The sequence below is a fragment of the Siphateles boraxobius genome, unplaced genomic scaffold, assembly GCF_051911475.1.
Source record: "Siphateles boraxobius isolate OS27281-9 unplaced genomic scaffold, OSU_SipBor_1 6, whole genome shotgun sequence".
Lineage (NCBI taxonomy): Eukaryota > Metazoa > Chordata > Actinopteri > Cypriniformes > Leuciscidae > Siphateles > Siphateles boraxobius.
Window position 1 is genome coordinate 24,824,003 of NW_027509186.1, and position 27,801 is coordinate 24,851,803.

The window sequence follows — 27,801 nt, forward strand, 5'->3', positions numbered from 1 at the left end:
CATACTAAAAATACGGTCTGGAACCGCGTAGCCTACGCGAGTGGAGCGGATCAGCGACAGAAATTTACACTCGTCTTTAACTCCACTTCTGGTTTTCAGTTTCTCGCCTTCTTTCGCTAATGAAATTAATTATAGAAATCAAAGCTGTGCGAATTCACTCTTAATGTACTATTTTACATGTCAAACTTTTAGTCGATATTTAGCACGATATTTACATCCATTCGTACACTAAATTTTGCTCAATACTTTCTAATGTTTGGCATAAGACATCCACTGTAGGGAATAGTAAATAATGCATTCTAGAGCGAGAGAAACCACCAAACGCTCCATTCAATATAACTCCACTCCGCTTTCACAACGCAAATACAGTAGGGTAAAATCTCTGCGCGGTAGGAGGAGCCACAAATACTCTAACAATAAACAATGCACATAATAAAATAACAATAAACAATGCAAATAATAAAATATGAATAAACAAAAAATAAAATGGCAATAGCCAAATAATCTGTCTCTGGTCTCGAGTAATTCAAACTGCGAAACGTCCCATTTGCTATGCTAATTAGTGCTCTTGAAACGCCGCTCGGCCAATCAAATTCGAGGATTGAAATATAACTGTTGTATAATTCAGCTGTGCTAAATTAGACATTAGTTTAGATATTTACAATACATAATGCGCCTTAGCTTAATGTGTAGTTAGTAGATGCGCGCGTGAGATGATCGGATCTGCAGTGGAGATTCCTCAGAGCATCGTTATGTTTCCTTCCTCAGTTGCATCATTGCCTTAGTACTGAAGGAGCCTCTTCCTGCTGTCTGTCTGTCATCGCGATGATGATGATGATGATGATGCTGTTCAGTAGATGCAGGACAGTTGAACACGCTTGTGCCAGCTAAACGCCGGGATCACTTTAATTGATCGTGACATTATCGGATAAAGTAATTGTACTTTCGCCAAGATTATGAAGGATTGAAATTTCGTCGTTCTCGCGAAACCTCTGCCGTTACTCTGAGGCAGATCCGTGTTTTATTCTTCCATTGAGATGTGTATTGATCTTCTTTAAAGATGTCGTCATCCTGTATGTTCATGGGTCGGTTCGTTGAAGGGCAGAGATGTGGAAGTGAAGGAGCACGTTCATCCTCTTCATTATAACGCCTCATCTTTTGGATACTAATATGGAAAACACGGTGAGTGCTGTATAATATTATGCGCAGTGTTATCTAAGCCTAAGGCTTTTATTGTTATGTAGCCTATATAAGAAAGAATGACTATTTAGCTGATTGACATTTATGTTTTACGATGTAGCCTAGTTGTATTAAGGTATCTGCGAGCAGTCGACATTACATGTTTCTAATAACCTCGTTGGTTGGGTGTTTATGCAGAATAACGCTCAGAAGTTTTATTTTACATCATGTGTCACACGAAGATTACGTCAAAACAACATTTTCAAATTATCAAGTAAACTAATAAAAATTTAATATCTTTTGTCCGTGATAATATAATATAGTAGCCTAAAAACAGGCCTATTTGTTAAAATATTTTGTTAAGCTGTGCTTATGTGCTCTTAAAATCTTATGAATGAATCAACCTAGGCTACATTAGGTCACACCAACCATTGAAGGGTCAGGTCAGCAGGTAGAACAGAACTATTCAGATATTCAGTCATTATTGTTTTTCTTTTTAAGGGCCTTTTTTTTAGCTTTATGAGGAGAGGACACATTTTCTAACCACTACGTTTGATGTAAAATACTGTAAAATAAATAATTAGGATAAATATCCCATATTGCTGAATTTTGTAGCACAATTTGAATTTCATGGGTATTTTTGTTTTGTTTTATATTTTTGCTTCAAGTTTTCATTCATTTCTGACCCAAGTTTATGTAAATTCATGGGGCCCATGACCAAATATGGGTGCACATAGATAAAGCTATGGTAGACGTCTCATTAGGGGGCCCGGTACAACATTCTTCTCTCTTATGTTGTAGTGAATATCAACACAAAATATTTTCAAAATGTTCTGTAATCCAGGTTTTCAATAGAGTGGTGCAGGGATGATGTGGCCTATTTTGTAGGAAATTAGCATCACCCTGGTTCCTTTCGACAAAAACCCAATAGGATTTTTCCATTGGCTTTTGGGTTATTGCAGAAATTAAGGTATGTGAGTGTGACTAATAAAAGCGTATGATTCTTACACGTTTTGTTTATCGTGATAATATTCACAAATGAACACAACATTTATGAACTTTGAAACATAAATACAATCTTTAGAAGTCAGAAGCTAATTGTTGGCTGTAAACAATAGGTTACTATCGTAACCCCGGTTCTCTGAAACATCGAGTGGAGAGATCCACCTATGGGAAGGGCATCCGTACCTGACCTCTGCAGAAGCATCCAATTGCACCAAGTCTGGCTAGACAGACAGAAGCGCGCAGCCAATGCCAGGTGAGGCCACACCCCCTCACCTAAGGGCATATAACATCTGGGCGCGCTGCTATTCCTCAGTAAGTATATTCGCTTCTCGTGCAGCAAGCGGGGCAAAGCTGGTGGATCTCTCCACTCGATGTTTCAGAGAACCGGGGTTACGATAGTAACCTATTGTTCTCTTTCATCATCTCGTGTTCGAGATCCACCTATGGGAGAGACATGGACAGCTCCCCGATTGCCCAATACACTCACAGTGAGGTTCTGAAAGCCAGAGAAAGACGGTCACCCCGGGGAGGCGGTGCCTGACACGTCCATTAATCATGAACCTGCAAAGGTGACGCCACACCGACTGCTGTGGACACGCAGGACATGAAGCATGCATGAGACACATACATGAAAGTACCCCCAACCCACCAAGGCACATAAACTAAACCCATAACGGGAAGTAAATGTTTGGTGGCAAGAATGAACATGACCAGCCGGGCCATTCACTCTTATTGGTTTCAACAGGGTACAGGGAAGAGCTAAGAAGACCCAACCCCTAAAACCGAATGTGCTACCGAGGTTCTGGTGACATCCAGCCGGTAGTAACGCACAAAGGTATGAGGAGAAGCCCAACTGGCAGCGGAGCAGATGTCCTGCAGTGACACTCCCCTAAACAAAGCCCAAGAGGCGGCTAAGCCCCTTGTGGAATGAGCTCTGATGCCCCTTGGGGGCTGCACTCCCTTTGCTTCATAAGCCATAGTTATAGCGCCCACAACCCAATGTGAGAGGCGTTGCTTCGATATGGGACTCCCTCTGTGCGGAGGGGCCCATGAAACAAAGAGCTGGTCGCTCTTCCGGAAAGCGCTGGTCCTGGTCATATAAGCCTGTAAAGCACGGACTGGACACAGAGCATTCAGCCTCTGATCCTCCAGAGAGGTAAAAGGTGGAGGGTGAAAAGCGGACAGCTCCAACACCTCCGAAGTGAACGCAGGGAAGCACTTCGGCATGAAGGCCGGGTTAGGCTTAAGGGAAACCTTATCTCCACTGAGGGAGAACTTAGTGCACGAGGGGTGAACCGAGAGTGCATGTAGCTCACTGACACGTTTGGCAGATGCCAAGGCCAAGAGCAAAGCTGTCTTGAAGGACAGCAGCTTAAGGGAAATACTCCCCAGGGGCTCAAAAGGATGTTGAGACAGTGCTTCCAGCACCATGGAGAGGTCCCATTCCGGAACAGTTCTCCTGATGACTGGCAACGAGCGGCGTGCACCCTTCATGAATCTGCGGATTAGAGGGTGCTGCCCGACAGTAGAGCCCTCAAAACCCACATGACAGGCTGAAATCGCAGCCAAATAGACCTTAATGGTGGAAAAAGACCTCCCTTTTTCCATGAGGTCCTGAAGGAAACACAAAATATCAGGAACTGAGCACTGATAAGATGTGAGACCGCGCCCATCGCACCACCCTTCGAACACGTGCCACTTACAGCCATATAAGGACCGTGTAGAGACGGCCCTGGCATTCTGAATAGTGGCGACCACACGCGGCGAAAGCCCAAGTGCGTTCAGGTTCGTCCTCTCACGGGCCAGGCCCAGAGAGCCACCCTGTCCGGGTGGGGGTGGTAAATCTCCCCGTTGGCTTGGGACAATAGATCCGTGCGAACGGGAAGGCGCCACGGCTCGGCGTATAACAGAGGAATTATCTCCGCCAGCCATGGTGCCTTGGGCCACCTGGGTGCTATCAGAATGAGAGACAGGCCCTGCTCTCTCACCCTGGCCAATGAGGGAATTATCAGGCACAGGGGAGGAAAAGCATACAGGAGCACTCTGGGCCATGGGTGGGCCAGTGCGTCTACCCCGAGGGGCGCGTCCATGTCCCTTAGAGAGAAGAACATAGGACAATGGTAGTTTTCGCGCGAGGCGAATAGATCTACGCTCGCCCGTCCGAATCTCATCCATAGCATTTCCACTATCTGAGGGTGAAGACGCCAATCTCCGTAGATTGGGTTTCCCCTTGATAGCAGATCCGCACCTCTGTTCAGAATGCCCGGAACGTGAGTTGCGCGTAACGACAGGAAAACCCGTCTGCTCCACACCAAAAGCTTGTAAGCTAGAGCGTGGAGTTTCGACGAGCGCATGCCGCCCTGACGGTTGATATAAGCCACAGCCGTGGTATTGTCGCACCGTACTAGAACGTGATGTCCCTGCAGGCGAGGCAGAAAATGATTCAGAGCTTTCCAAATGGTTAAAAGCTCTAAATAGTTTATGTGCGCTGAACGTAGTCTGTTTGGCCACAGACCGTTCACCGTTCTGCCCTCCTGGGTGGCACCCCAGCCTGTCAAGGACGCATCTGTCGTCACAACTTTCCGCATCGTAACCGCCCCCAGAGGGGTTCCCCGTGCGTAAAAGTTCTCGCTCTCCCAGTGGCGCAAGGTCGCCGAGCAGGCGCGTGTCACTGTTACCGAGCGGCAAAGGTCGCGAATCGGGCTGAAATGTAGTGACAAGACCCATTTCATGAACGCCCTCATCCTCAGAAGTCCCAATGGCACAACTTGGGTGGATGAAGCCATGAGACCCTGTAGCCTGAGACATGTGCGATATTGCACTTTCGCCCCTTCTCTGAACTGCGTCAGACAGTTCATCAGAGAGCGAACGCGCTCTTGAGAGAGGCGCGCTCGCATGGAGACCGAATTCAACTCCAAGCCCAAGAAAATGACATTCTGACTGGGCGTGAAATTGCTCTTGCTCACATTCACTTGAAACCCGAGCGATGTGATGTGCGCGAGCACACGGTCGGTGTCCTGCAACACCTTCTCCTTTGATTCGGCTATGATGAGCCAATCGTCTATATAAGTCAGGATTCTCAGACCTGATATTCTCAGAGGTGCTAAGCCCGCCTCCGCGCACAGACAGAAAGACCGGGGACTCAAACTGAGTCCAAACGGAAGAACTGTGAATTCGTAACATATGCCCTGGTAGGCGAAACGAAGAAACTTCCTGTGCGGAGGATAGATGCTTATGTGAAAGAAAGCATCTTTCAGATCGACTGATGTGAACCAGTCGTTCTGTTTTATGGCACGGGCGAGTGCGCCTTGTGTCAGCATTCTGAAATTGTATTTCCTCAAATGTTTGTTCAACACTCGAAGGTCCAAGATAGGGCGGAGAGAGCCGCCTTTTTTCGGGACCAGAAAATAACGGGAATAAAAACCCTGGTTCATCAGATTGGGAGGTACCACCTGAATCGCTCCCTTGTTTAAGAGAGATGAAATTTCCTCTTTCAGAATGTGAGAGGCGTTCTCTTCCGTGTGAGAAAAGAGAATGCCGTTGAAATGCGGGGGTTTTACTGCGAATTGCAATCTGTAACCCTGCATTACTGTACGCATCACCCACTCGGGAGCTGAAACGGTTCGCCAAGCCGCTTCGTGACTCGCGAGAGCTCCCGCTCGGGCCAGAGCGGAGCTGTGTGAGACCGACAGGTTTATTTGTGATGCAATGGCGCCATCTAGTGGGTACACTAGAGGCGACATGCAGGGGTTCGGAGGGATTTCCTCTCTCTGCAGTGAGATGAATTCTCTCTGCGGAGAGAGGTTTTCCCGCCGAAACGAATTCATTTGATTCGTATTTTTTTGTGTTTTGTGTGTTTTGTGTTGGGCAAACACTGGGGCCGAAGCCTTTATTGAGAGAGTGAGGGGAACAGAGTGTGGGCAGTGTGGTGTCACTGAGCTTAAACTTTCCCTTACAAAGGGCCCCCTGAACGTGGGGGGAAAACACACATCTCTCGAACACACGAGCTGGGCAGTCTCGTTTACACACGGAGAGCTGACCCATCCGCGGGACCCCCTGGGTTTTTTGGACGGGGGTCCTAGAAGAGGAGGGGAGTCCGAAGGGCTTGCGGCCCGTGAACATGGACTCGAAGCCCCCATCGGCTGAACATCAGGCAGGCCGCTTGCGTTTCGAGTCGGTGGGGTTGGAATTCGCAGGTCTCCCGGCCGCGGCCGCGGCGGGAGCGGGCTTACCCCAGTGCTTGTGTGTAGGTGCTGGGTTATGTTGCCGAGGGGGTGGTTTGTTGCGGGGCTTTTCTCTGCCCTGATGAAACTGTCGTCCCGTGGCCGGTGGGTTAGGCAAACGCACAGGGGGCGCCTGGCGTGGGACTGACTTCCTAGGAAGGCAAAGTTTGAAGGCCTCATCCTCCTTTTTCTTATCGTCACACCGTTGTTGCATCAGTGCGACGGCGGGGCCGAAGAGAGCCCGGCCGGGCTCCACCGGCGCGCCCGCGATGCGCCGTTTCTCACTGTCAGGGAGTCCCGACAGGTTCAGCCAGAGCGCGCGCTCTCCGACCACGGAAAGCGCCATGGAGCGCCCGCAAGCTTGGACGGCCTGCCGAGCGTTACGGAGGACGAGGTCGTTCACCGTTAGGATCTCCTTCCACAGGGTTTCAGAAGGATTTCCCTTTTCCAATTGTTGCCCTAACTCTTCAAGGATCTCCGCCTGGTAGGCGGAGAGGAGCGAAGAAACGTTAAGGGCCCTGACAGCCACGGCCGAGGACTTATAAGCTGCCTGGTGAACGGAGGCAGCAAAACGGTCCATCTTGTTGGGCAAGACCGGCTTGGGGGGAGCGAGCAGCCCGCCCTGAGCGGGGTTAAGGTGCCTGGCGATGGAAGGTTCGACGGTGGGAGGTTCGCCCATACCGTGCGCCGCCATGTCCTTAACCTCGAGTCCCGTGAGACCGTGTTTGAAGTCGAGCGGGTCGCTCCAATAATTTCTCATGTGCTTCGCGCACGCCGGGAGGATGGGGAAGAGTTGTTTCCTCGGGCCGGGAGGGGGTCCCAGCACTTTCCCATCATAAATATCCCTCTCCTGGTCGGTGGCGCTCTGCGGTGCCGGCCATTCGATGTTGAGACGAGCGGCCGCTCGCTCACACACTTCCAGGAGGATGGCTTGAGGCAGAACCGCGTGGGCCGTAGCCTGGGGAACACCAGAGGGCGGGATGGCCTCCTCGTCCTCTGAAACCCCAAGAATGGCCGCATCCTCCTCTTCGCCAGAACCGGGCAGGTCGTGGACGAGAGTGAGGTTGTCCCCGAAGATGTCCTCCTCGGGGAAGGCGGGATTGGGCTGGTCAGCCCAGACGAGAGACGTTGCGCCCCGGGAGGCCCCCGGTAGCGCGTCGTCATCACCGTGTCCCCCGTCCGAGTCAGAAGGGCTGAGCCCGGTGCACTGTGTCACTGCCACCTTAAGACGGCGTTTTAGCAGCTTCCTAGGCAGCAAGAGGCAGAAACTGCAATTCTCCGGGTTTTCAAGGGCTTCCCGAGCGTGCTTAAGACCCAAACAGACCACGCAAAGCTGATGAAGATCCTTAGCTGCGATGAGGGCACCACACGCGGCCGGGCAGGCCCGTGACATGCTATCCCCTGGAGAGGCTGCAGGCTTAGACAGTGACATACCAGCGAAGAAAACGGAGAAATCCGTGGCGGGCAGCCGTGAGGAGAAACGGTGAAAATAGCGAGAGCGTGGGCGGCTCCGAATGCAAAGCAGCAGTAGTTGAAAAATAAACAACTGTCACGTCCGGCGGAGGCTGATCTGGTCGATATGTCCTCCTGAAGACACGAGGTGAGCAGTGTAAAAATCCAACCGAGCTGTGAGATGCAGAGATCGCGAGAAGCGAATGTCAACTGAGGAATAGCAGCGCGCCCAGATGTTATATGCCCTTAGGTGAGGGGGTGTGGCCTCACCTGGCATTGGCTGCGCGCTTCTGTCTGTCTAGCCAGACTTGGTGCAATTGGATGCTTCTGCAGAGGTCAGGTACGGATGCCCTTCCCATAGGTGGATCTCGAACACGAGATGATGAAAGAGAACAAACTATACCATGGTCGTATGACTTCAACGCCACCATCACTTAACTTCCGACAACTCTTTCAGTGTTTGCTGATAAACATTTTCCCTTAAAGTTAAGAGTTATAATAGTTTGCAAGAGCATGATTATTAACACAACGAGGCTGTGAAAGTGGACTGGTAACGTTAAGTAGATGAGTTTACCTGTTCGGATGATGACTTTTAATGTCCCCGACAGACTCTGTAGTCCATTTAGCCACTTTTAGCTACCGCCTTTACAAGACAAGTAAACAAGAGAATATTACTTATTTATACTATGGGGCTGATGAATGCTTGAACATGATTGGTTGAAAAACGTTCTAAGGTGTGCAATTATTTTCAGATACGCATGGCAAAAGTACACACGGCTAAAGTAGTGCCAGGCAGGTCTTGACCGCATTACAGTTCCATATCACTTCGCCAAATGATTACAGTTATTCCAAAGGTCATTACAACCTATAACAGCAAAACCAAGCAAGTAAACTAAAGGATAAAAGAGACAAATTATTTACATGTTTTTGTGACAAAATTATATTTTATTATGTATGGAAAGCACATACTCTCTTTCTCCCACTCTCTCTCCACTTAAACGCACACACATACAGTACGGACACACACTCTCACAGAAACATGTTGTCAGTGCTGCTCTGACGATTTTATCAGTAAAATAGTTCAGCAAATTAAAAGCTACATGACATTTCTCAAGAGAGAGGTGATAACGGCGCTGTTCATGAAGCCGATAAACTTACAGTTTCGCTGAGTGTTTTATTCCGTGCAGAGCAATTATTCCTTACGTATTATGTGTTGTAGAATATAAAGTGAAAATATCTTGAGCTTGTGTTCACCACACTCAAAACTCAAAAAACAAAGGAGAACAAGATACAAGAACAAGGAATACAGAAACACTGGGGTATAAATACTAGAGGAAACACACCTGGGCAATCGTCACAGAACTAATCAACTAGAAAAACTACAAAGGACTATAAAAAAATGGCACACAGGACAAGAAACAGCAACAGACACAGGGTCAAAATACAAACTAAAAGTCCAATTAACAAAACACGAAAACCCATTCAAAACTCATCGGGTGTTTTTCAAACGGAAGGCTGCATATCTCAACTGCCACGTCATCAAACGTCGCTGAAGGCCATCTCAATCCTTTGTTCACATTTAAATTCATAAAAATAAACGGAGAGAAAACAGGTCGGTTTTGAGCTTGTCTGAGTTTATTATGAAATGTAAGACAAAAATAATGTTTTTGGACATGAAAGCATAGATGTTAACATTTGTTTTTAAAGATTTGTAATACAAAGCATTCATTTAAAATTAGGTTTTAATAGTATTTCCGTGCCGTGCCCGTGGGGGCAGAAGCGTGGATGACGTAGTCATGCGCTCTTACTAGACTGTCTCATTCTAGCATTTAATTGCTGAGGACAATAGCCTACAAGGACAATAGCCTACAAGGACAATAGCCTACAAGGACAATAGCCTACAAGGCTCAGAAGGACTGAACTAGGAAGGACACACAAGTCTCAAAGGATGCAGCCTTTCACTTGAGAAACACCCCTTGACTTCAAGACGATGGAACCAGAGGTGCTAAAATGCTAACTCGTTTCCTGGTTTTGGCCTACAAAAATATGTCAACCCTGCACCACTTTTATTTCCTCACTGATGAGAGCATTATGGAGTGAGAGAAAAGACAGATGCTCTGATTTAAACAGTGGAATGTCCCAGTTTGGTACTATACCAATACTATACTAAATGTCAGTACTCTTGGAATTTAGATTAGAGGACTGGAACGTACTATTATATACTGTAAATAAATATCCTTGTGTTTTGTACTGTAAAGGGATCACCGGTGGTCTCACTGGAGCGGCAGGTGGAGGGTGTGGAGAGGAGCATTGTCTTCCTTAGACAGGAACAGCTGTCTCTGCTTCATGGACTACACCTGGAGATCCTGTCCCTCCAGAAACGCTGCACAGGTGTGTGTCAAGACCATTCCCACTGTACAGTCTCATGCATTTTAATTTAAGTTTGCATGCATTAAATAAAATGCATAATTGAATTGAGTGACATTTCATGTTGGCACACAATCTAATTTCATAGACAATGCCGTGAATGCATGATGCCAGGATCCTCTGCAGAGAAGAGCAGGGTTACGTTGCTCTCTTTGATGGCACAAGCTCCACAGAGAGAACCACAGGTCAAGCTTCCTGTCGGTGCAGGGCTTGTGTTTTCCCTCTCAGTAATATAGTACACGGCTTTTCTACCTGAACATTGCTGTATATGTGCTGAGCCAGCTAGGGCAGAAAAAGCAGCACATTGCATATTCTAATTCATAAACACAGGAAATCAGTTTTTCTCTTGATACACTGTGATGTATAACTTACCATTAAAAAGTGTGGGGTAAGATTTTTTAAATGTTTTCAAAGAAGTATCTTATGCTCACCAAGGCAGCATTCATTTGATAAAAATTCAGTGAAAACTGTGATTTTGTGAAATAAAACTGTTTTAAAATTATTTTTCAGAAGCCATTACTCCAGTCTTCAATATCACATGATACTCCAGAAATCATTCTAATATGCTGAAACATTTCTTATTATTATCAACATTGAAAACGATGTTGAAAGCAGCAACAGTGCTGCTTAATTTTTTGTTTGGAAACCATGGTACATTTTTGTCACGATTCTTTGATGAATAAGAATTTCAAAAGAACAGCATTTATTTGGAATATAAATATTTTGAAACATTATACATGTCTTTATGAATAATCAACTGAATAATAATAATCTATGCCAAATGAAATGTAAAATGTAGGACGGGACATTTTATCTAATAACAGTGAATTGGATCATGGATCATGCAAGACTTATGGCATGATTTATAATGATTCTGGAATGTGTCAGTTTTAAAATGCCGAATACAAAATAAAGAATAAAAAAAATAGCTCAGAATTAACAGTGCATCTGTTTATTACTTGCAGAACTCACACAAGAACTCAACATGAAGCCCCCAGGCAGGAGCGTAGCAGGTGAGCTCTGTTGCCTTCCAAAAAAAATGTTGTTTCATTTATTTGTGAGCAGAGTTACTTATGTATTTTTAGCACAGCTGTTCAGTTGTACAAAGCAACAAGAGCAACAGCAGTAGGTCTATTTAATACAACAGCATCTAGTATCTTGACTATCTGCATATATATTTTGGTATCTGTTATTACTAGATCATATTTGAAAGACTTTAGCAAGCATGAAAGCATCATATTGACTGATAATAAATAAATGATGCACTCAACACTTCTTTTGTTGTTACGATTTCATGGAATTGGCTGAATTGAAGTGATTGGCCTTGACAAGGCACATTTAGTGTTTTTAATGATTGTGTCTTATGATTGTAATAATAATTGATCCAAAACACTAGTCAATTTCACATCGAGAGATATCATTGTTAAGCAGAAGACTCCTCTTCACACTGCAGGTCATCCCTCACTCCTCCAGCCCGACGCAGCCTCATCCACCCACAAATTGATCCTGCCTGCGTTTTCCTCTGCTTTTGCTGCACAGTCCCAGTGGGGGTGTCCAATTACTGCATGTTATTTTGCTGAGACAAAGTCGGGCAAGGAGACAGAGAGGAATAGCACAAGAAAGCTGAGTGAGAGGAAAAAAGAGAGAGGTTTTACAATGTATTTGTACAAATTACTAATTATTTAGTAAACATGTGAGCAGTTAACTAATTCAAATACCACAATATGAACATAACACACTTTACCATCCAAAAGTTTGGGGACAGTAACAGTTTTTTTAAAGATACTAATACTTATATTCAGTAATATATAAATTAACTTAACACCTTTATTTTAGCTGTTATCAGTAAAATGGCCTAATTGCGCTTCCAACTGCAAGATTGTGATATTGCTTTCATATAAGAGATCATTAAAAAAGAAGTCAATATTGTGTAACTTACATTTAAGACATAATATTACCATTTACTTTAGGTATTTGTACTTTAGGTACAAACAAAAATAGAATCAACCTTTCAGTCGCTGAGCAACAAGCTAACAAATTGTTTTTCCTAACGTTCCCATTAAGTTATAAAAACATTATTTCAGAATGTTCTCTCATCGTTTTAAATGCCCAGTTTATTGAACGTTTAAAACGTGTTTTTTCATGGTTATGCGAACATTAAGGGAACATTCCTTTATATAATTTTGGAAACATTTTGGGAATGTTACTTTTGATCTTCTAACATTTTGAAATAAGTAGTAATTTTTTATTTATTTTTTACCTTTGATGAACGTCCAACTAAAATGTTTCAGGAAAAAAAAAAACTCTGTGAACAATGTATAAATAATGTTTTTGTCCTAACGTTTTGAGAACATTATTAAAAACCAGATACATTTAAACAAACATTCTATTTGTTACTGGAAAAACATTTGTTCATTATTTTTTAGAGAATCCTGCCAAAATATTACCCAAAGTTCAGAGAATGTTCCCTGTTAGCTGGATACGTAGTTGTGATGTTCCCAAATAAATCAGTGTTTTGAACTGATTGGTTGAGTGAACGATTCAATGGCTCATAAAGACAGTCACTTAATGCCACCTACTGGCGACACTGAGACACATCAGGATATTTTGGATGTGTTAGTTTATTCCTCAAAGAAGCCCCAGAGGAACCCAACACTGATTGACAGTGAAAATGATTTTCTAATTTACAAGCCTATTGCTGGCGCAATGTGAGTATTAAATGAACAATACTTCTCTTTTTTCTTTGTCCATCACTTCTTATCTGCGCTAATATCTTTGTCAACTGATGGTTGTCGACATCTCAGTTTCATTACATGTTCTATTAAAAGGGTCAGAGGCAGCAAAGAGTGAACTCATTGAGGAACAGTAGAGAGATCAGATTTAAGGATCGGATAACACAGCATTTTCTATATTCACACCATGAGCTCATCTCAGTCTGGATGCATGGGTGAGGCTGATAGGCTGACTGTGAAATCGGGACAATCTGGACAAACTGAGAGACAGAACTGTGCTAGTTGCATCAAAATAAAGGAGAGCACGAGAGACAAAAATTCTAGAAAGATGTTGAACTCAGCACGAGGTCATTAAGTTTGTGAGGATCATTTGAAGGACACCGATCTACTTAGCCTGTAATTCATCTGAAAGAGATTACATTAATGTAAGCATAAAGACATTTGAAAGACTGAAAAATACATGTTTTATTCTTAATTTGTTTGATTGTACTTAATGACATGCCATACACCAGCTGCTCTTCCATGCTTCTGTCTAATTCTATAGCACATTTTCCTACTCATATCGGACACTATATACTGTAAATTATATGGGAGAGTGATTTAAAATTGTGTAATAGTGCAATATACATTTACATTTATTTGTTTAGTAGATGCTTTTTTTTCTAAAGCGAAATTACAAATTAGAAAAATACAAGATGCAAATAATCTAAAGCAGAACACAAAACAAACAGTGATAGCATGTCACATTTCCATGAAGTATTGAAGGTATAATAGCAGAATTTTATTTTATTTTACTTTAAAATTTAGGAAAAGATGAAGATGCCAATGAATTCTCCTTGCAGTTTGACCATTGACCATATAGATTTATAATTTGTCATTTCTGCCAATACAATAGTTTCAAATGATGTCATTTTTTTGTGTTCAAGCAATTTACTTCACATTTGCTCTCTGCTTTGTGGGCACAGTAGTCAAGCATGCTCTGGGAGGTCTTGTCCTAGACATTTAATGTGTCTGATAACCTTGAACAGATGGCAACACTGCCAGTAGCCAGACCAGAGTTGAGATTAGTTGATTTGGATTTACTCAGTGAGTCTGTAATCCTTGTGTGACGGAAAAAACCACAGAAGCAATAATGCAAGTGAAGAATCTTTAATGTAACGATCACGGTCAGATGACACAAAACAAGACTGGTAGCGCAGGGACAAGATGGTCAGGGTCCCAAGTGAAGAGTCTTGAAGTGAAGTGAAGTGAAGGTCCAGGTGAAGTGAGGTAATCCACGGCAGTGATAATCCCAGGGAACACGAAACAAGACACGAGTTGACACGCCGACAGGAAAGGAATAACCACACACAACGAAGGACATCCAACAACGATCTGACAATGAGAGTACAAAAACAGTGAGTATAAATAGGGAATGGGATGAGCTGCAGCTGGTGGGTGGATAATGATCAGCTGGAGCGCTGATCAGCAGGATCGCTGATCAGCAGAATGGAGTGGTGACGCCCACTCACACACACCCACACAGATAACAACAGAAACACGAGACAAGAAGGAATCAATAAATTTATGAACCGTGACAGTACCCCTTCTCCTAGGAACGCCTCCTGGCGTTCCCAGACTCCCTTACCTGTCGATTGTAATCATCAATAAGGGAATGATCCAGGATGTCTCTAGCCGGTACCCAACTTCTCTCCTCCTGACCGTAACCTTCCCAGTCCACCAAGTACTGGAATCCGCGTCCCCTCCGCCTTGAGTCCAGAATACGATTTACCGAATAAGTGGGTTCCCCTTCTACGAGTCGCGGCGGGGGAGGAACCGGGACTGGCGGATTAATCCGAGAATAAAACACGGGCTTGATCTTGGATACATGGAAGGCGGGATGAATCCTCCTGTACACTGGAGGCAATTTGAGGCGGACTGTCACCGGACTAATGATCTTGGTGACAGTAAACGGGCCAATGAATTTGGGAGCAAGTTTGTTAGAAACGGAGCGGAGAGGAATGTTCTTAGTAGAAAGCCACACTTTTTGACCAACGACGTATACGGGAGGCTTTGACCGGTGGCGATCGGCCTTGGCCTTGGTGCGCTCCCCCACCCGGAGTAGAGTCTCACGGGCTCTAGTCCAGGTGCGGTGACACCTCTGGACAAAGGCGTGGGCGGAGGGAACCGCGACCTCGGATTCCAGACTGGGAAAAATAGGTGGCTGGTATCCTAAACTACATTCAAACGGAGACAGGCCCGTAGCTGACACTGGTAACGTATTGTGGGCGTACTCCACCATGGACAGTTGTTGGCTCCAAGAGGAAGGATTCTTGGAGACCAAACATCGTAACACCCTTTCCAGATCTTGGTTGGCTCTCTCGGTTTGACCATTGCTCTGGGGATGAAACCCTGAGGACAGACTAACAGTCGCTCCCAGTAATCTACAAAACTCTTGCCAAAATTTGGACACAAACTGGGGTCCTCTGTCGGAGACCACGTCTGTCGGGAGGCCATGAATACGAAAGACGTGATCTACGACTATCAACGCTGTCTCCTTAGCTGAGGGTAATTTGGGTAAGGGAATAAAGTGAGTCGCCTTCGAGAATCGGTCCACCACGGTTAAAACCACCGTGTTACCCTGAGAGGGTGGGAGGGCGGTGATAAAATCTAGAGCGATATGGGACCAGGGTCTCGAAGGGACAGGCAGCGGTTGAAGGAACCCATCTGGGGGTCGATTGGAAGTCTTACCAGTGGCACAGACAGAGCAAGCCAAAACAAAACTGTGGATGTCACGAGCCATACGTGGCCACCAGAATCGTTGCTTGGCTAAAAAACTAGTACGGTTAACTCCCGGATGGCAAGCCACGTTGGAACAATGAGCCCACTGGATAACGTCAGACCTTAATTCCTCTGGCACAAATAAACGGTTCGGTGGGCAGGCGGGCGGAGGCATTACCCCTTCTAAGGCCTTCTTGACCCTCGATTCGACCTCCCATACGAGTGTGGAGACGAATAGATTCCCCGGTAAAATGCACTCGGGAATAGACGGGCGTTCGGATCGATCAAAAATGCGCGACAAAGAATCGGGTTTGATGTTTTTGGAACCCGGGCGGTACGAGAGAGTAAAGTCAAAACGTCCGAAAAAAAGTGCCCACCGAGCCTGCCTAGAGTTCAGTCTTTTGGCAGTTCTGATATATTCCAAATTCTTATGGTCGGTCCAGACGATAAAGGGTACCCCTGACCCCTCCAACCAGTGACGCCATTCCTCCAACGCTAACTTGACTGCCAACAACTCCCTGTTACCAATATCATAATTGCGTTCGGCAGGGGATAAACGATGGGATAAAAACGCGCATGGATGAACTCTGTCGTCTGTGGGAGAATGCTGAGATATCACCGCTCCTACCCCCACCTCTGACGCGTCGACCTCCACCACGAACTGCCGTGATGGATCAGGGGTAATCAGGATAGGGGCCGAAACAAAGCGGTCCTTCAGTTTGGCAAACGCTGTCTCAGCAGCGTCTGACCACCTGAACGCAGTTCTGGGGGAGGTCAAGGCGATCAGAGGCGAGGCTAGTTGGCTGAAATTACGAATAAAACGCCGGTAAAAATTGGCGAATCCCAGAAACCTCTGTAGGGCCTTACGGGAATCCGGGATTGGCCAATCTACCACAGCCTTAACCTTCTCGGGATCCATGCGAATTCCCTCAGACGACACAATGTATCCTAGAAATGGAACAGACTGTGCATGAAAAACGCATTTCTCCGCCTTGACAAAAAGCCCATTCTCTAGCAGCCTCTGAAGCACTCGCCGGACGTGCTGCACGTGTTCCTGGAGAGAAGATGAAAATATCAATATGTCATCCAGGTAGACATAAATGAACTGATCGACCATATCTCGCAGCACGTCATTGACGAGAGCCTGGAAGACTGCTGGGGAGTTGGACAGCCCGAAAGGCATGACCAAGTATTCAAAGTGCCCCCTAGGGGTGTTAAAAGCAGTCTTCCATTCATCCCCCTCTCTAATGCGGACCAAATGATAAGCATTACGTAGATCCAATTTCGTGAAGATAGACGCTCCCTGCAACCTCTCGAAGGCTGAAGACATCAACGGCAAAGGATAGGTATTCTTTACCGTGATGTTGTTCAACCCTCGGTAATCAATGCAAGGTCGCAGAGATCCGTCCTTCTTCCCCACGAAAAAGAACCCCGCCCCCGCTGGAGAAGAAGAATGACGGATGAACCCAGATGCTAGAGAATCAGAAATATATTTCTCCATAGCCTCCCTCTCCGGGACAGAAAGTGAATATAACTTGCCTTTAGGCGGAGACTTACCTGACAGCAAATCTATAGCACAGTCATAGGGACGATGAGGAGGTAGAGAAGCAGCACGAGACTTACTGAACACTTCCTTCAGGTCTGAGTACTCCGCGGGCACGTTAGATAAATCCACTGCCTCCTCCTGAAACACAGAGACAGCAACAGACGAACAGGCAGACACAAGACAGGACTCATGACATCTACCACTCCATTCTAACACAGATTTCTTTAACCAGTCGATCTTGGGGTTGTGTTCAGTTAACCAAGGGTGTCCGAGAACGATGGGTGCAAGTGGTGAGTTCATGATATAAAAGGAACATGTCTCAGTGTGGTTTCCAGATGTGGTGAGTGTGATGGGTCCGGTGATGAGGGAGATGGTAGGAAGATCTTGACCATTGAGTGCCTGAACTGCTATTCTGCTGGTGAGTGTTAGAAGGGGAATGTTAAATCTTAGAGCAAAACCATGGTCCATGAAGTTACCTTCTGCCCCAGAATCCACCAGTGCCTGACAGTCGTGATTGTTGCCTGACCATCTTAGTCTTACCGGGAGGAGGGTCGATGTAGATGAGGACTTCGCAGCGGAGATCCCACCCGACAGTAGCCTCAACCTTACTGTCGGGCTTGGCCTTTTACGGGACAGTTGTAGGCGAAGTGTCCCGCGGCCCCACAGTAAAGACATAGTCCTTGGGATCTCCGCCTCTCCTTCTCCTCCCGGGAAAGCCGAGCTCGCCCGACCTGCATGGGCTCGTGATCGTAGACGGGGCTGACCGCGTCCCCGCCGCTGGATCGTGGGCTCTCAGCTCCTCCCCTGGCCCGATTCGTGGGTGCTCTCCGTTCCACTCTCGATAAGCGTGCGTCCACACGAAGGGCCAGATCCACGAGTCCGTTGAGAGATGTTGGGAGATCCAGGGCGTAGATCTCCTTTTGAACGCGGTCAGCCAGCCCATGCAGGAACATGTCCCACTGCGCCTCCTCGTTCCAGTGACACTCTGCCGCCAGGGTTCGAAATTCGATGGAGTAATCCGATACTGATCTTTCCTCCTGTCGTAACTCTGCAAGCATCCGAGCCGCCTCTCTCCCGGCAACCGCCCTGTCAAAAACTCTTTTCATCTCGGCGGAGAGTGTCTGGAACGAGGCGCAGCATGGATCCTGGTTCTCCCACACCGCCGTTCCCCAGAGAGCAGCCTTCCCAGTCAGTAATGTGAGCACAAAAGCCACCTTCGAACTCTCCTGGATAAATGTGCGAGGCTGCAGGGCAAAGTGCATAGAGCAACGTGTTAGAAAAGCACGACAGAAACTTGGCTCACCATCGTAGGTCTGTGGGATGGGTAGGCGGGGTTCTGACTGGGAGACTCCCTCAGCTGGAATGAGGGGAACGGCCGGTGCGGGGGGCGCAGTGGGATCTCGTAGCTGTTGTATCTGCTGGGTGAGCTCGGACACCTGCGCCACCAGTACTTGGACAGCGCGTCCCGTCTCATTAAGGTTCCTCTCCTGGGTCTCCATGCGCTGAATGCTGGAGTTAATGAAATCCTCCAACGGGCTCACCTCACTCGCTGCTTCCATTACAGGTCAGATCGTTCTGTGACGGAAAAAACCACAGAAGCAATAATGCAAGTGAAGAATCTTTAATGTAACGATCACGGTCAGATGACACAAAACAAGACTGGTAGCGCAGGGACAAGATGGTCAGGGTCCCAAGTGAAGAGTCTTGAAGTGAAGTGAAGTGAAGGTCCAGGTGAAGTGAGGTAATCCACGGCAGTGATAATCCCAGGGAACACGAAACAAGACACGAGTTGACACGCCGACAGGAAAGGAATAACCACACACAACGAAGGACATCCAACAACGATCTGACAATGAGAGTACAAAAACAGTGAGTATAAATAGGGAATGGGATGAGCTGCAGCTGGTGGGTGGATAATGATCAGCTGGAGCGCTGATCAGCAGGATCGCTGATCAGCAGAATGGAGTGGTGACGCCCACTCACACACACCCACACAGATAACAACAGAAACACGAGACAAGAAGGAATCAATAAATTTATGAACCGTGACACCTTGGGCACAGAAGAGCTCTTTGTCTGCTTTCCTCAACCACATCCACTTACCTTTTAGATCTCAGATTATTTACAAATTCGCTTTTACGGCTAAAATCTGATTTTAAACGCGGGGGCTTGTTCATAATAGACATGTCTGTTTCATATCACAAGGTGGATCATACATGAGATCATACACTCATTTCAGCAGCAAAAGTGTGTGATGAAGCTTCTGCGTGTAAAATGTGAAACTCTAAGAATTATGAATTACACTGGGTTTTGATCCTCTGTTTAAGGCTTGATCCAGTGGCGGTTCTAGACCATTTCAACTGGGGGGGGCCAAGCTGGGGCCAGTTGTACTGTTAGAGGGGCCAGTTACATTTAGACCTTATTGTTGTCATATCATTTTCTGCACTACAGGCATTAACAGGCAAAATACCATGTTTATAATCATTCAACAATGCATTTGCATTTCCATTATATTTTTACATTTGCATTACATATTCAGTATTAGTCACAGTAACTGTAATTGGCATGATGTCCTTCTTTCTCTTCATTTTGGTGAGAACTATAGAGCAAAAGCAATGGGGACCAAGAAGCGTATTAATTCATTTACTGAAAATAACTGACTTGCTAGGTAACTGTCTAACCGTTTACAGGGTTCCTGCACACTTTTTAAAGTCCAATTTAAGGCTTTTTAAGACCTGAAGAAATCAAAATTCATACCGTACATTTGGGGTGTGCAATATTGACAAAAATATATCTCAATATTTTCAATGTTTTGTTGATAATTAGATGATATTTTACTGATTGTGTTTTTGTGCTGGTGACATGGCTGGTTTAGGCCTGTTGTTGACAGCAGACTCACAAAGATATTCATATTTTTTAATATTCTATGCAGTGGTCAGTTAACAGCAGGGACCGAAATTCATTTTTTAATTAATTTTTAATTAATTTAATTTGCCACCTTAAATCGATTTCCAGGGGCATTTTCACCTATATATGGACATTCTTTCTAAACTTATTTAGAGTTATGAATCACCTTTTATGTCAAATACTAACATTCAAATTATTCAGTAATTATACTTATTTATACAATAATACTTAATTATACAATAATTATACAGTACCACTGTTACCAGTCAAATTAAATCATTTAATCAAAATCCATGTTTGCAGTGCAGTCTAGAGGTGACACAGAAGCGGCATTAATATATTTACACTCCATTTACAATTGTATAAATAAAGCTATGAGATTTTTTTTAAAATTAATATTTAAATATGAAATTATTTCTAATTTTAATGTTTTAATTAAAGGGTACTTTAAATATGAAACTAAAACCGCCAGTAGGCGGCGGAAAGTCATGGTCTTAATAAGTGAGTTGAGGGATTCATTCATTCAACCGATTTGTTCAAACGGCTGATTCATTCGGGAAAGAAGCAAGTGATTCCTTTAAAACGCGGATTTCAGTCAATAAATCATCGCTGTCTGTTGCATTGAGGCTCTGCTACGGTTTCATTTTGAAATTCTAGTCGGCGAAAAAAAGGGAAAACAAACAATATTGACAATATTGTGTCTAAAAAGTAACTCCCAATGTTCACTTATTGTTAATTTAACTGATCATGTATAACATCAGTATCACAGTTGCAATTGTGCACGGGAAAACGGCACTCTTGCTGATCTGATACTCTAATATAAGAACATAATATGATATATATATATATATATATATATATATATATATATATATATATATATATATATATATGACATAAACTAATTTAGGGACATAGCCTACCTATGAACCGCACACAGCAGTGAAAGGACGTTAGAAAAATGCGTTGTCAGCTCACAGTGCCTCGTATAGGCTACAGTTAAAACATTAATTACAATATCATAATAGACAATACACATCGCACACCCGATACGCACATAAAGAATGAACTTGCAACTGAACTGACATTTACCAGCTTTCTCCTTCTCTCCTCTCTCGCGTCCAGGAGACAGACGTTATTCTGCCGCTATTCCCGCGAATGTGATGCGAATTGTCACGTGAACAAGCAAATCCACAAATAGAATAAAAAAAAAACGCATACAACGATAGCAAAAAAACAGTTTTGTAAAAATTATTTCACACTCCACATTTAGGGGGGCCACAAGGGGGGCCAAGCTTGTTGTCACAGGGGCACGCCCCCCCCCTCTAGAACCGCCACTGGCTTGAACCCACCAAACAAAAAGATAAACTTTTCAAAGGTACGGTCTGGTTTCACAGACAGGCCTTAGATTAAGCCAGGATTAGGTTTTAGTTCAATTGGGGCATTTAAGTTGCTTTTATAAACATGCCTTAGAAAAAAACAAAAAAACTGTTCTGCATCTTAAAACAAAACAATGGCACTGACATATTTTAAGAAATGTCAGTCAAGTCAAGTAACCTTCATTTATATAGTGCTTTTAACCATATAGATTGTTTCAAAGCAGCTTTACAGTTATAATAGGAAATTAAAGTTACAGAGATTGTTTTGGCTTTACAGCAGCTCTAGAATAAAGTTATTGTCCAGCTAAAGTTTTGAATGATTCACTTCCGTCACAACGATCATTTGTTATTAGCTTAGGGGCCGCTAACACGACACCGTTGTAACAGAAAAACCTTTAATGCGACGCTCAACTGCACAAAACAGTGCCTGGTGGCTCGAGAACGCAAACCATGAAATAGGTTCCAAGGTACTAGCCTTGAAAAATTTATAATACAGATTTTTTTCTTGCTTCCGCGTAGCCACGCGAACCGAAATTATCCCCACAACGTTTTATCTGTACAGAGGGGAAGGGGAGGCCTTCACAGGGGAGAGACTAGTTGACACTTGTTGTTGTCGTGTCTAGGCACCGTTCCTTCATCAGATCCGGATATGGCTGGATCTGGTGGACTGTGGTAAACCGCGGGCTAAACAGAGAGACTAATATTAGCGTAGACGCCATCCTTCTTATGATGTAACAAGTACATCAGGATTTTTGGGAAGTGTTCCCGGTTCCAGCTGACCTAATCTATGCAGCCTAACATTGAATTATAGAAGACTATAATGTGTTATATGTGTATGCTAAGCCAAAGAGCTGTGTTTTTAGTCTAGATTTGAACTGACAGAGTGGGTCTGCTTCCCGGATAATTGTGTTCCAAAGTTTTGGTGCTAAATAGGAAAAGGATCTACCGCCAGCAATCGATTTAGATATTCTAAGTATTATCATCTGGCTGGAATTTTGAGATCGCAATACGTGACGGACTATAATGCGTAAAGATCTCGCTCAAGACTGGGGAGCTAAACCATTTGGTGCTTTGTAAGTAATCAGCAATATTTTAAAATGTATATGATGTTTAATAGGGAGCCAATACATTGTTGACAGAACCCGACTAATATGGTCATACTTCCTGGTTCTGGTAAGAACTCTAGCTGCTGTGTTTTGGACCAGCTGTAGTTTCTTTATTAAGCGAGCAGGGCAACCACCCATAACAGCATTCCAATAATCTAGCCTTGATGTCATGAACGTTTGAACTAACTGTTCCTTATTTGTCATTAAGAACATATATTTTTAAGATGGAAAAATGCGGTTTTACAGACACTAGACAGTGGCTTTCACATGAAAGGTTGGTATCAAACAGCACACCCAGGTTCCTAACCGACAACAAAGACGTAACAGAGCAGCCATCAAGTGTTAGACAGTGTTAGTATGTGAGAAAGTTTTTTGTTCAATAATTAGAATCTCGTTTTTTTCAGAATTAAGTAGTAGGGAAATTACTAGTCATCCAATTTTTCAGCTATGCATTCCGTTAATTTTGTGGATTGGTGAGTTTCGTTAGGTTTGGAAGAAATATAGAGCTGAGTATCATCAGCATAACAGTGACAACTAATGCCATCTTTCTAATGATATCTCCTAAGGGTAGCATGTACAGAGTGAACAGCAACGGTCAGTGCAAGTTTCTTTCAGTTAAAACAGCTCAAACATGCATTTAAGGCTGAGACTAGCTTAAGCCTTATGAGTTTTTGTCTTAATATGAGCCTTACTCATATTATACACTACCAATCAAAAGTTTGGGGTCAGTAAGATTTTTTAAAAACATATATTATTATTTTTATTCAGCAAGGATGCATTAAATTGATCAAAAGTGACATTTATGATGTTACAAAAGATTTTTATTTCAAATTAATGATGTTATTTTTTTATTATTATTTTATCCTAAACATTTTTAAGATTGTCAGTTGATGCTGACTAATTTAGCTTGGAGCATCTAAAGACAGTTTAAGTTGTGCAAGACAACATTCAGACAATCCCATGAAAATAACCTTTAGAAATTTTCCTGAAAGTCGTGGTATAATTCACACAGTGCTTAAACTTGGTTCACAGAACCATTGAATCGAGTTTTTACAATAAAAGTTTCTGTTCTATATATATTCCAGATGTGCAGGAGGAAGAGAAGCTGCTGGAAGCCCATTGTCTGGTGGTGGAGGAGCATCTGCAGGACCAGCAGGAGGTCCAGAGTGATCTGAGATGGGAGCTGAGCCAGAAGTCAGTGCTGGTGGGCGCTCTCCGTGCCAGTCTGAAGGAGAAGGAGCGGCGTTTCCTGGAGGAATTAAAACACCGCAGCCACAGGACCACTGTGCTCAACACTGAGCTGCAGCAGCAGACAGAGGCGGCTGCATACCTGTCCTTCCAGCTGCATTCAGCAAAGCAGAAACTCGCGCAGCAGAGGCAGCAGCAGCGAAGGAGGCCGGCCCAGCTCGGCACGGACAAGCCCCCCATCCACCCTTCACCTCAGGCCAGCGCTAGCAGCCCAACAGTGATCAAACCCAAACGGCGGAGCTCGAGCCGGCCCTCCTCGCACCTCCACATCGAGCGTGCCAGGGAGTGCGTGCCGCGCGAGAGGGTGACGGGCCCGGAGGAGCCCATGGCCATGCCTGACCCCGCCCTCTTCCTATACCCATACAGACACAGATCCCGGCCCCGTCCAGCACACAGACTCGCCCTGCAGGAGACAGACGGGGAGGAGGCGGAGGAGCTCGATCAGGGAGCTTCAGTGAGCAGACTGGCAACAACAGTAGCTAAAGCCACTGCGACCACGGCATCCACTACAGAGAACAACGCTGAATGAGCGTTTCTTTTACAGGTCACCTCAACAACCTAATCGTTTTGATGATATTTTCCCCTGACTTGCACCTTGAGCCCTTTTGCATTATGACAGTGACAGAATTGTTTATATTTGCAATATGGCAAGGTTTTTTTTTTTTTTACACAGTTTGCACATGCAGTGATGAATAGACAGAGGAGAGATTCTTGCTTACGCTCTTGTTAAACCAAAATTGATGTTTATGTTGCTGTAAAGCATTTTTGTAATCAAAAATGACCCAAGGTCCTCAATAACGTTTCATGCATCCTGCATTTGCAGCGTGTAGTTTTTTCGCTTGCAATATTAAGAGGTTACAGCATTCACACTGACATTTATGCCCACCCACACAGTATATTGATATTATATTTCACACTACATCAATAAAATATGCTAATAATAATCATTTATATAGATGACTACAAATTAAAAAGGTGAATTTTCATTTCATATTTTCATATAGTTCATATAAACTGCTTAATTAAATGTATGACATCTACGATGCATCGGCACTTCTTTCAAGATCGCGTAGCCTATTTGAGAATTCACGCATATAATAGCCATCATCACTCACGTGAACGAGCACCTATTTGCCTCTGATTACGACGTCAGTTTCAATTCACTGTTGGCGACTGGAAAACCAGGAAAACAATCGTGTAGTCGTGTGTAAGCAGCATTACACTTCATATAACATTATTATATCCTCTGTGTTCACATCAGGATTGAATTGACTGTGATCACTGACTGTGAAAAAAACACATTTGGAGGTGGTCTGGGATCGATTCTATTGCTGAATTCGGAACCACATAGTAGTATAACTCGTACTACGTTTATCATATCTTTCTATGGCAGGTTCTATGCGGTTCGGAATTCAGCCTTCTATTTGTCATTAGGCGAAAGAAAGGAAATGCAATTAACGACTGAAAGTAACGTTAATGTAGTAACCCATAAACCACTTAATTTTCTGCAGGCTATAGAGCTACCGAAGCACTGTCAGTGTGAAAGCATGACCCTGCTGTTTATTCCCTGCAGACACATGATGTGCGAAACGGCCTTGTGAAGCGGTCACTGCTGCTGAGTCTTTATTCAACTAGTTTTAATCTATTCCCTTGTTGTGGAATGCCTCAGCGCAGATATTTTTGAATGATCAGGTTATCTGGTGTCACCACAAGTGCACTCTCTCATCCTTTCTGATGCTATATGGGGATACATACTTGTTCAGTTAGAGAAATCCTGTGTGAATGAGGTCTGTAGGCTGTACAGCCTGAATCATTTGCTTAAGTGCTTTATCTGGTATATACAGTACAGTGTGTTTATGCGTGGGCTTGTTGATTAGAAGAGAGTGGGGTCAAGGGTCAACGCGCCATTGTTCTGGCATAATTAAATGAGCCAGTGATGCCCAAAGGACTGATTGGTTTTATACTGCTGCTTATGCTGTAATATTTTAGTGGGATGTTGCAAATATTGCAGAGGTTTCATACGAATCACAATCCGGTTTCATAATTGTGTGAGGTCAGGTGTATTTGCATATACCGAGCTTTGGTGATATGATGATTAATATGTGATACGTATTAAACAAACACATTAACTGTTTGTATCACAAAAAGCTTGTAAATTCATAAGATGCAAGATTAGAAGCGGTGTGTTACAAATTGGATTTAACTCCTGCACTTGGATGGATAACTAAGTGAGGGTTAGTCCATGGAAATGGATTGAATGGGAGTGACAGACAGCATTACATTTCTTGAGAATAAACAGACTCTAACCATTTTAATAATGGGGTCTAATGAGTAGGCTACCATAGTGTCACAGCCCGCAATGAAGACTGTAATTCTGCAGAAACATGACAGTAAAGGTGGTTTAGTACCACCTATTTGCAAACTGTGCTTTTCTAAAAATATTTACAATTGTATATGTGGTATTTCTCTTTGCTTTATTAGATCAGAATGGTAATTTTGCTTGTAATGTTCCAAATATGAAAAGCAGTCTGAATAGGGATTGTAACTGAATGCATAAAATGTTTTCCTTTCAGATTAAAATTGTGTCTAATTTGACACAGCCCTAACAAAGTGATATTTGCTTCACTCAGGGTCTGAAACCTTATTTTATAAATGTATACGCAGATATGCCTGACTATTTAAAAGGCCTATAACCAGTTTTTGTATTGTATCAGTGCATACATAGGAACGATTTAGGACATTAGGTTAATTTAGACTGTGTGATACATGATATAATCACATTCGTTAATTCATTTTTTGTTTTTCATTTAATGTTTCATCTTGGAAACAAATTGATGATTATGAAGTGATTAATTGTCTAATTAATTTTTTAGCTCTTTATAATACCATTGTGATGTTAAAAAGAGAAGCAATACTGCCGCACATGATGACTTCTATATAATCATATTTACAGCATACATATTTGAAAATTGTGTTAAATTGGAAACGATAATCCATAGATACAGTAAATGCAATATCTGATTGTTATTATGTTATTTTGTTGTCCCCATTTCCATGCGATTAACATTGTGCTTACCAAGGGTTTTATTTGGATTTTATTTGGATTTTTTCTATCCTTAAGTGTGGAATAAAGTCTTCCTTTTAACAGTCTGACTGTTATATGATAAAGGTTTTAAAACTTTTTTTTCGTTTGTCCTGTTTTTAAGAATGACAGGTATATGACAGGGAAAGAAGTGATTATTATGCAGCAATGTTCACACACTGTATTTGCATGTTTGGCCAATGGTATAAAGCATCAGTGTGCTGTTTCACAAACATTTGGAAAGTTTTGATATGTACACACAGTACTTCAAATCTCTTACGACCCAACATTGTGCAACTTGTCGACTGACAATGTGTCGCAATAAATAATCCACTGTTTACACATGATTAAATGGGTTTATTAAATTACTCTGTTAATTGCAACCTTAATCATGGTTAGAAATGTCAACTTTAGAGAATAACATTTGTATTGTTGCAGATGTTGTTAATTTCCTTTACCCTTAAATCTTAATCACAGCAGAAATGTTACAAATAAAATATACTGGAAATATTTGTGTTTTTTAAAACCGTTTTTAAACAGATTTTTGAGTATTTTTAACAGTGTTTTTTAAATAAATACCTTTTAATTAAAAGGTGCAAACTTTTTTCCCCAGACAAGACATTTCCTAAATGTCTAAATAATGGCTGCAAACAAAGCAAAATGGGACAATGAGATCACAATAAAGTCCCTTATCAGCAAAACTAATCAATAAAAGGAACTTTTTAGACTTTTTTGGAAGTAGAACAAGAATATTG

At 43.6% G+C, this 27,801-nt stretch overlaps 1 protein-coding gene across 1 annotated transcript; it reads left to right on the plus strand.

Annotated features, from left to right (window-relative positions):
- Positions 1-586: 586 nt before the first annotated feature.
- Positions 587-27,556, plus strand: ccdc92ba (coiled-coil domain containing 92Ba). Its single transcript, XM_077208321.1, has 4 exons — positions 587-1,182; positions 10,118-10,250; positions 11,252-11,299; positions 23,802-27,556. The coding sequence occupies exons 1-4, from the start codon at positions 1,171-1,173 to the stop codon at positions 24,491-24,493; spliced, it is 885 nt and encodes a 294-aa protein (XP_077064436.1). The 5' UTR covers positions 587-1,170; the 3' UTR covers positions 24,494-27,556.
- The last annotated feature ends 245 nt before the right edge of the window (positions 27,557-27,801 follow it).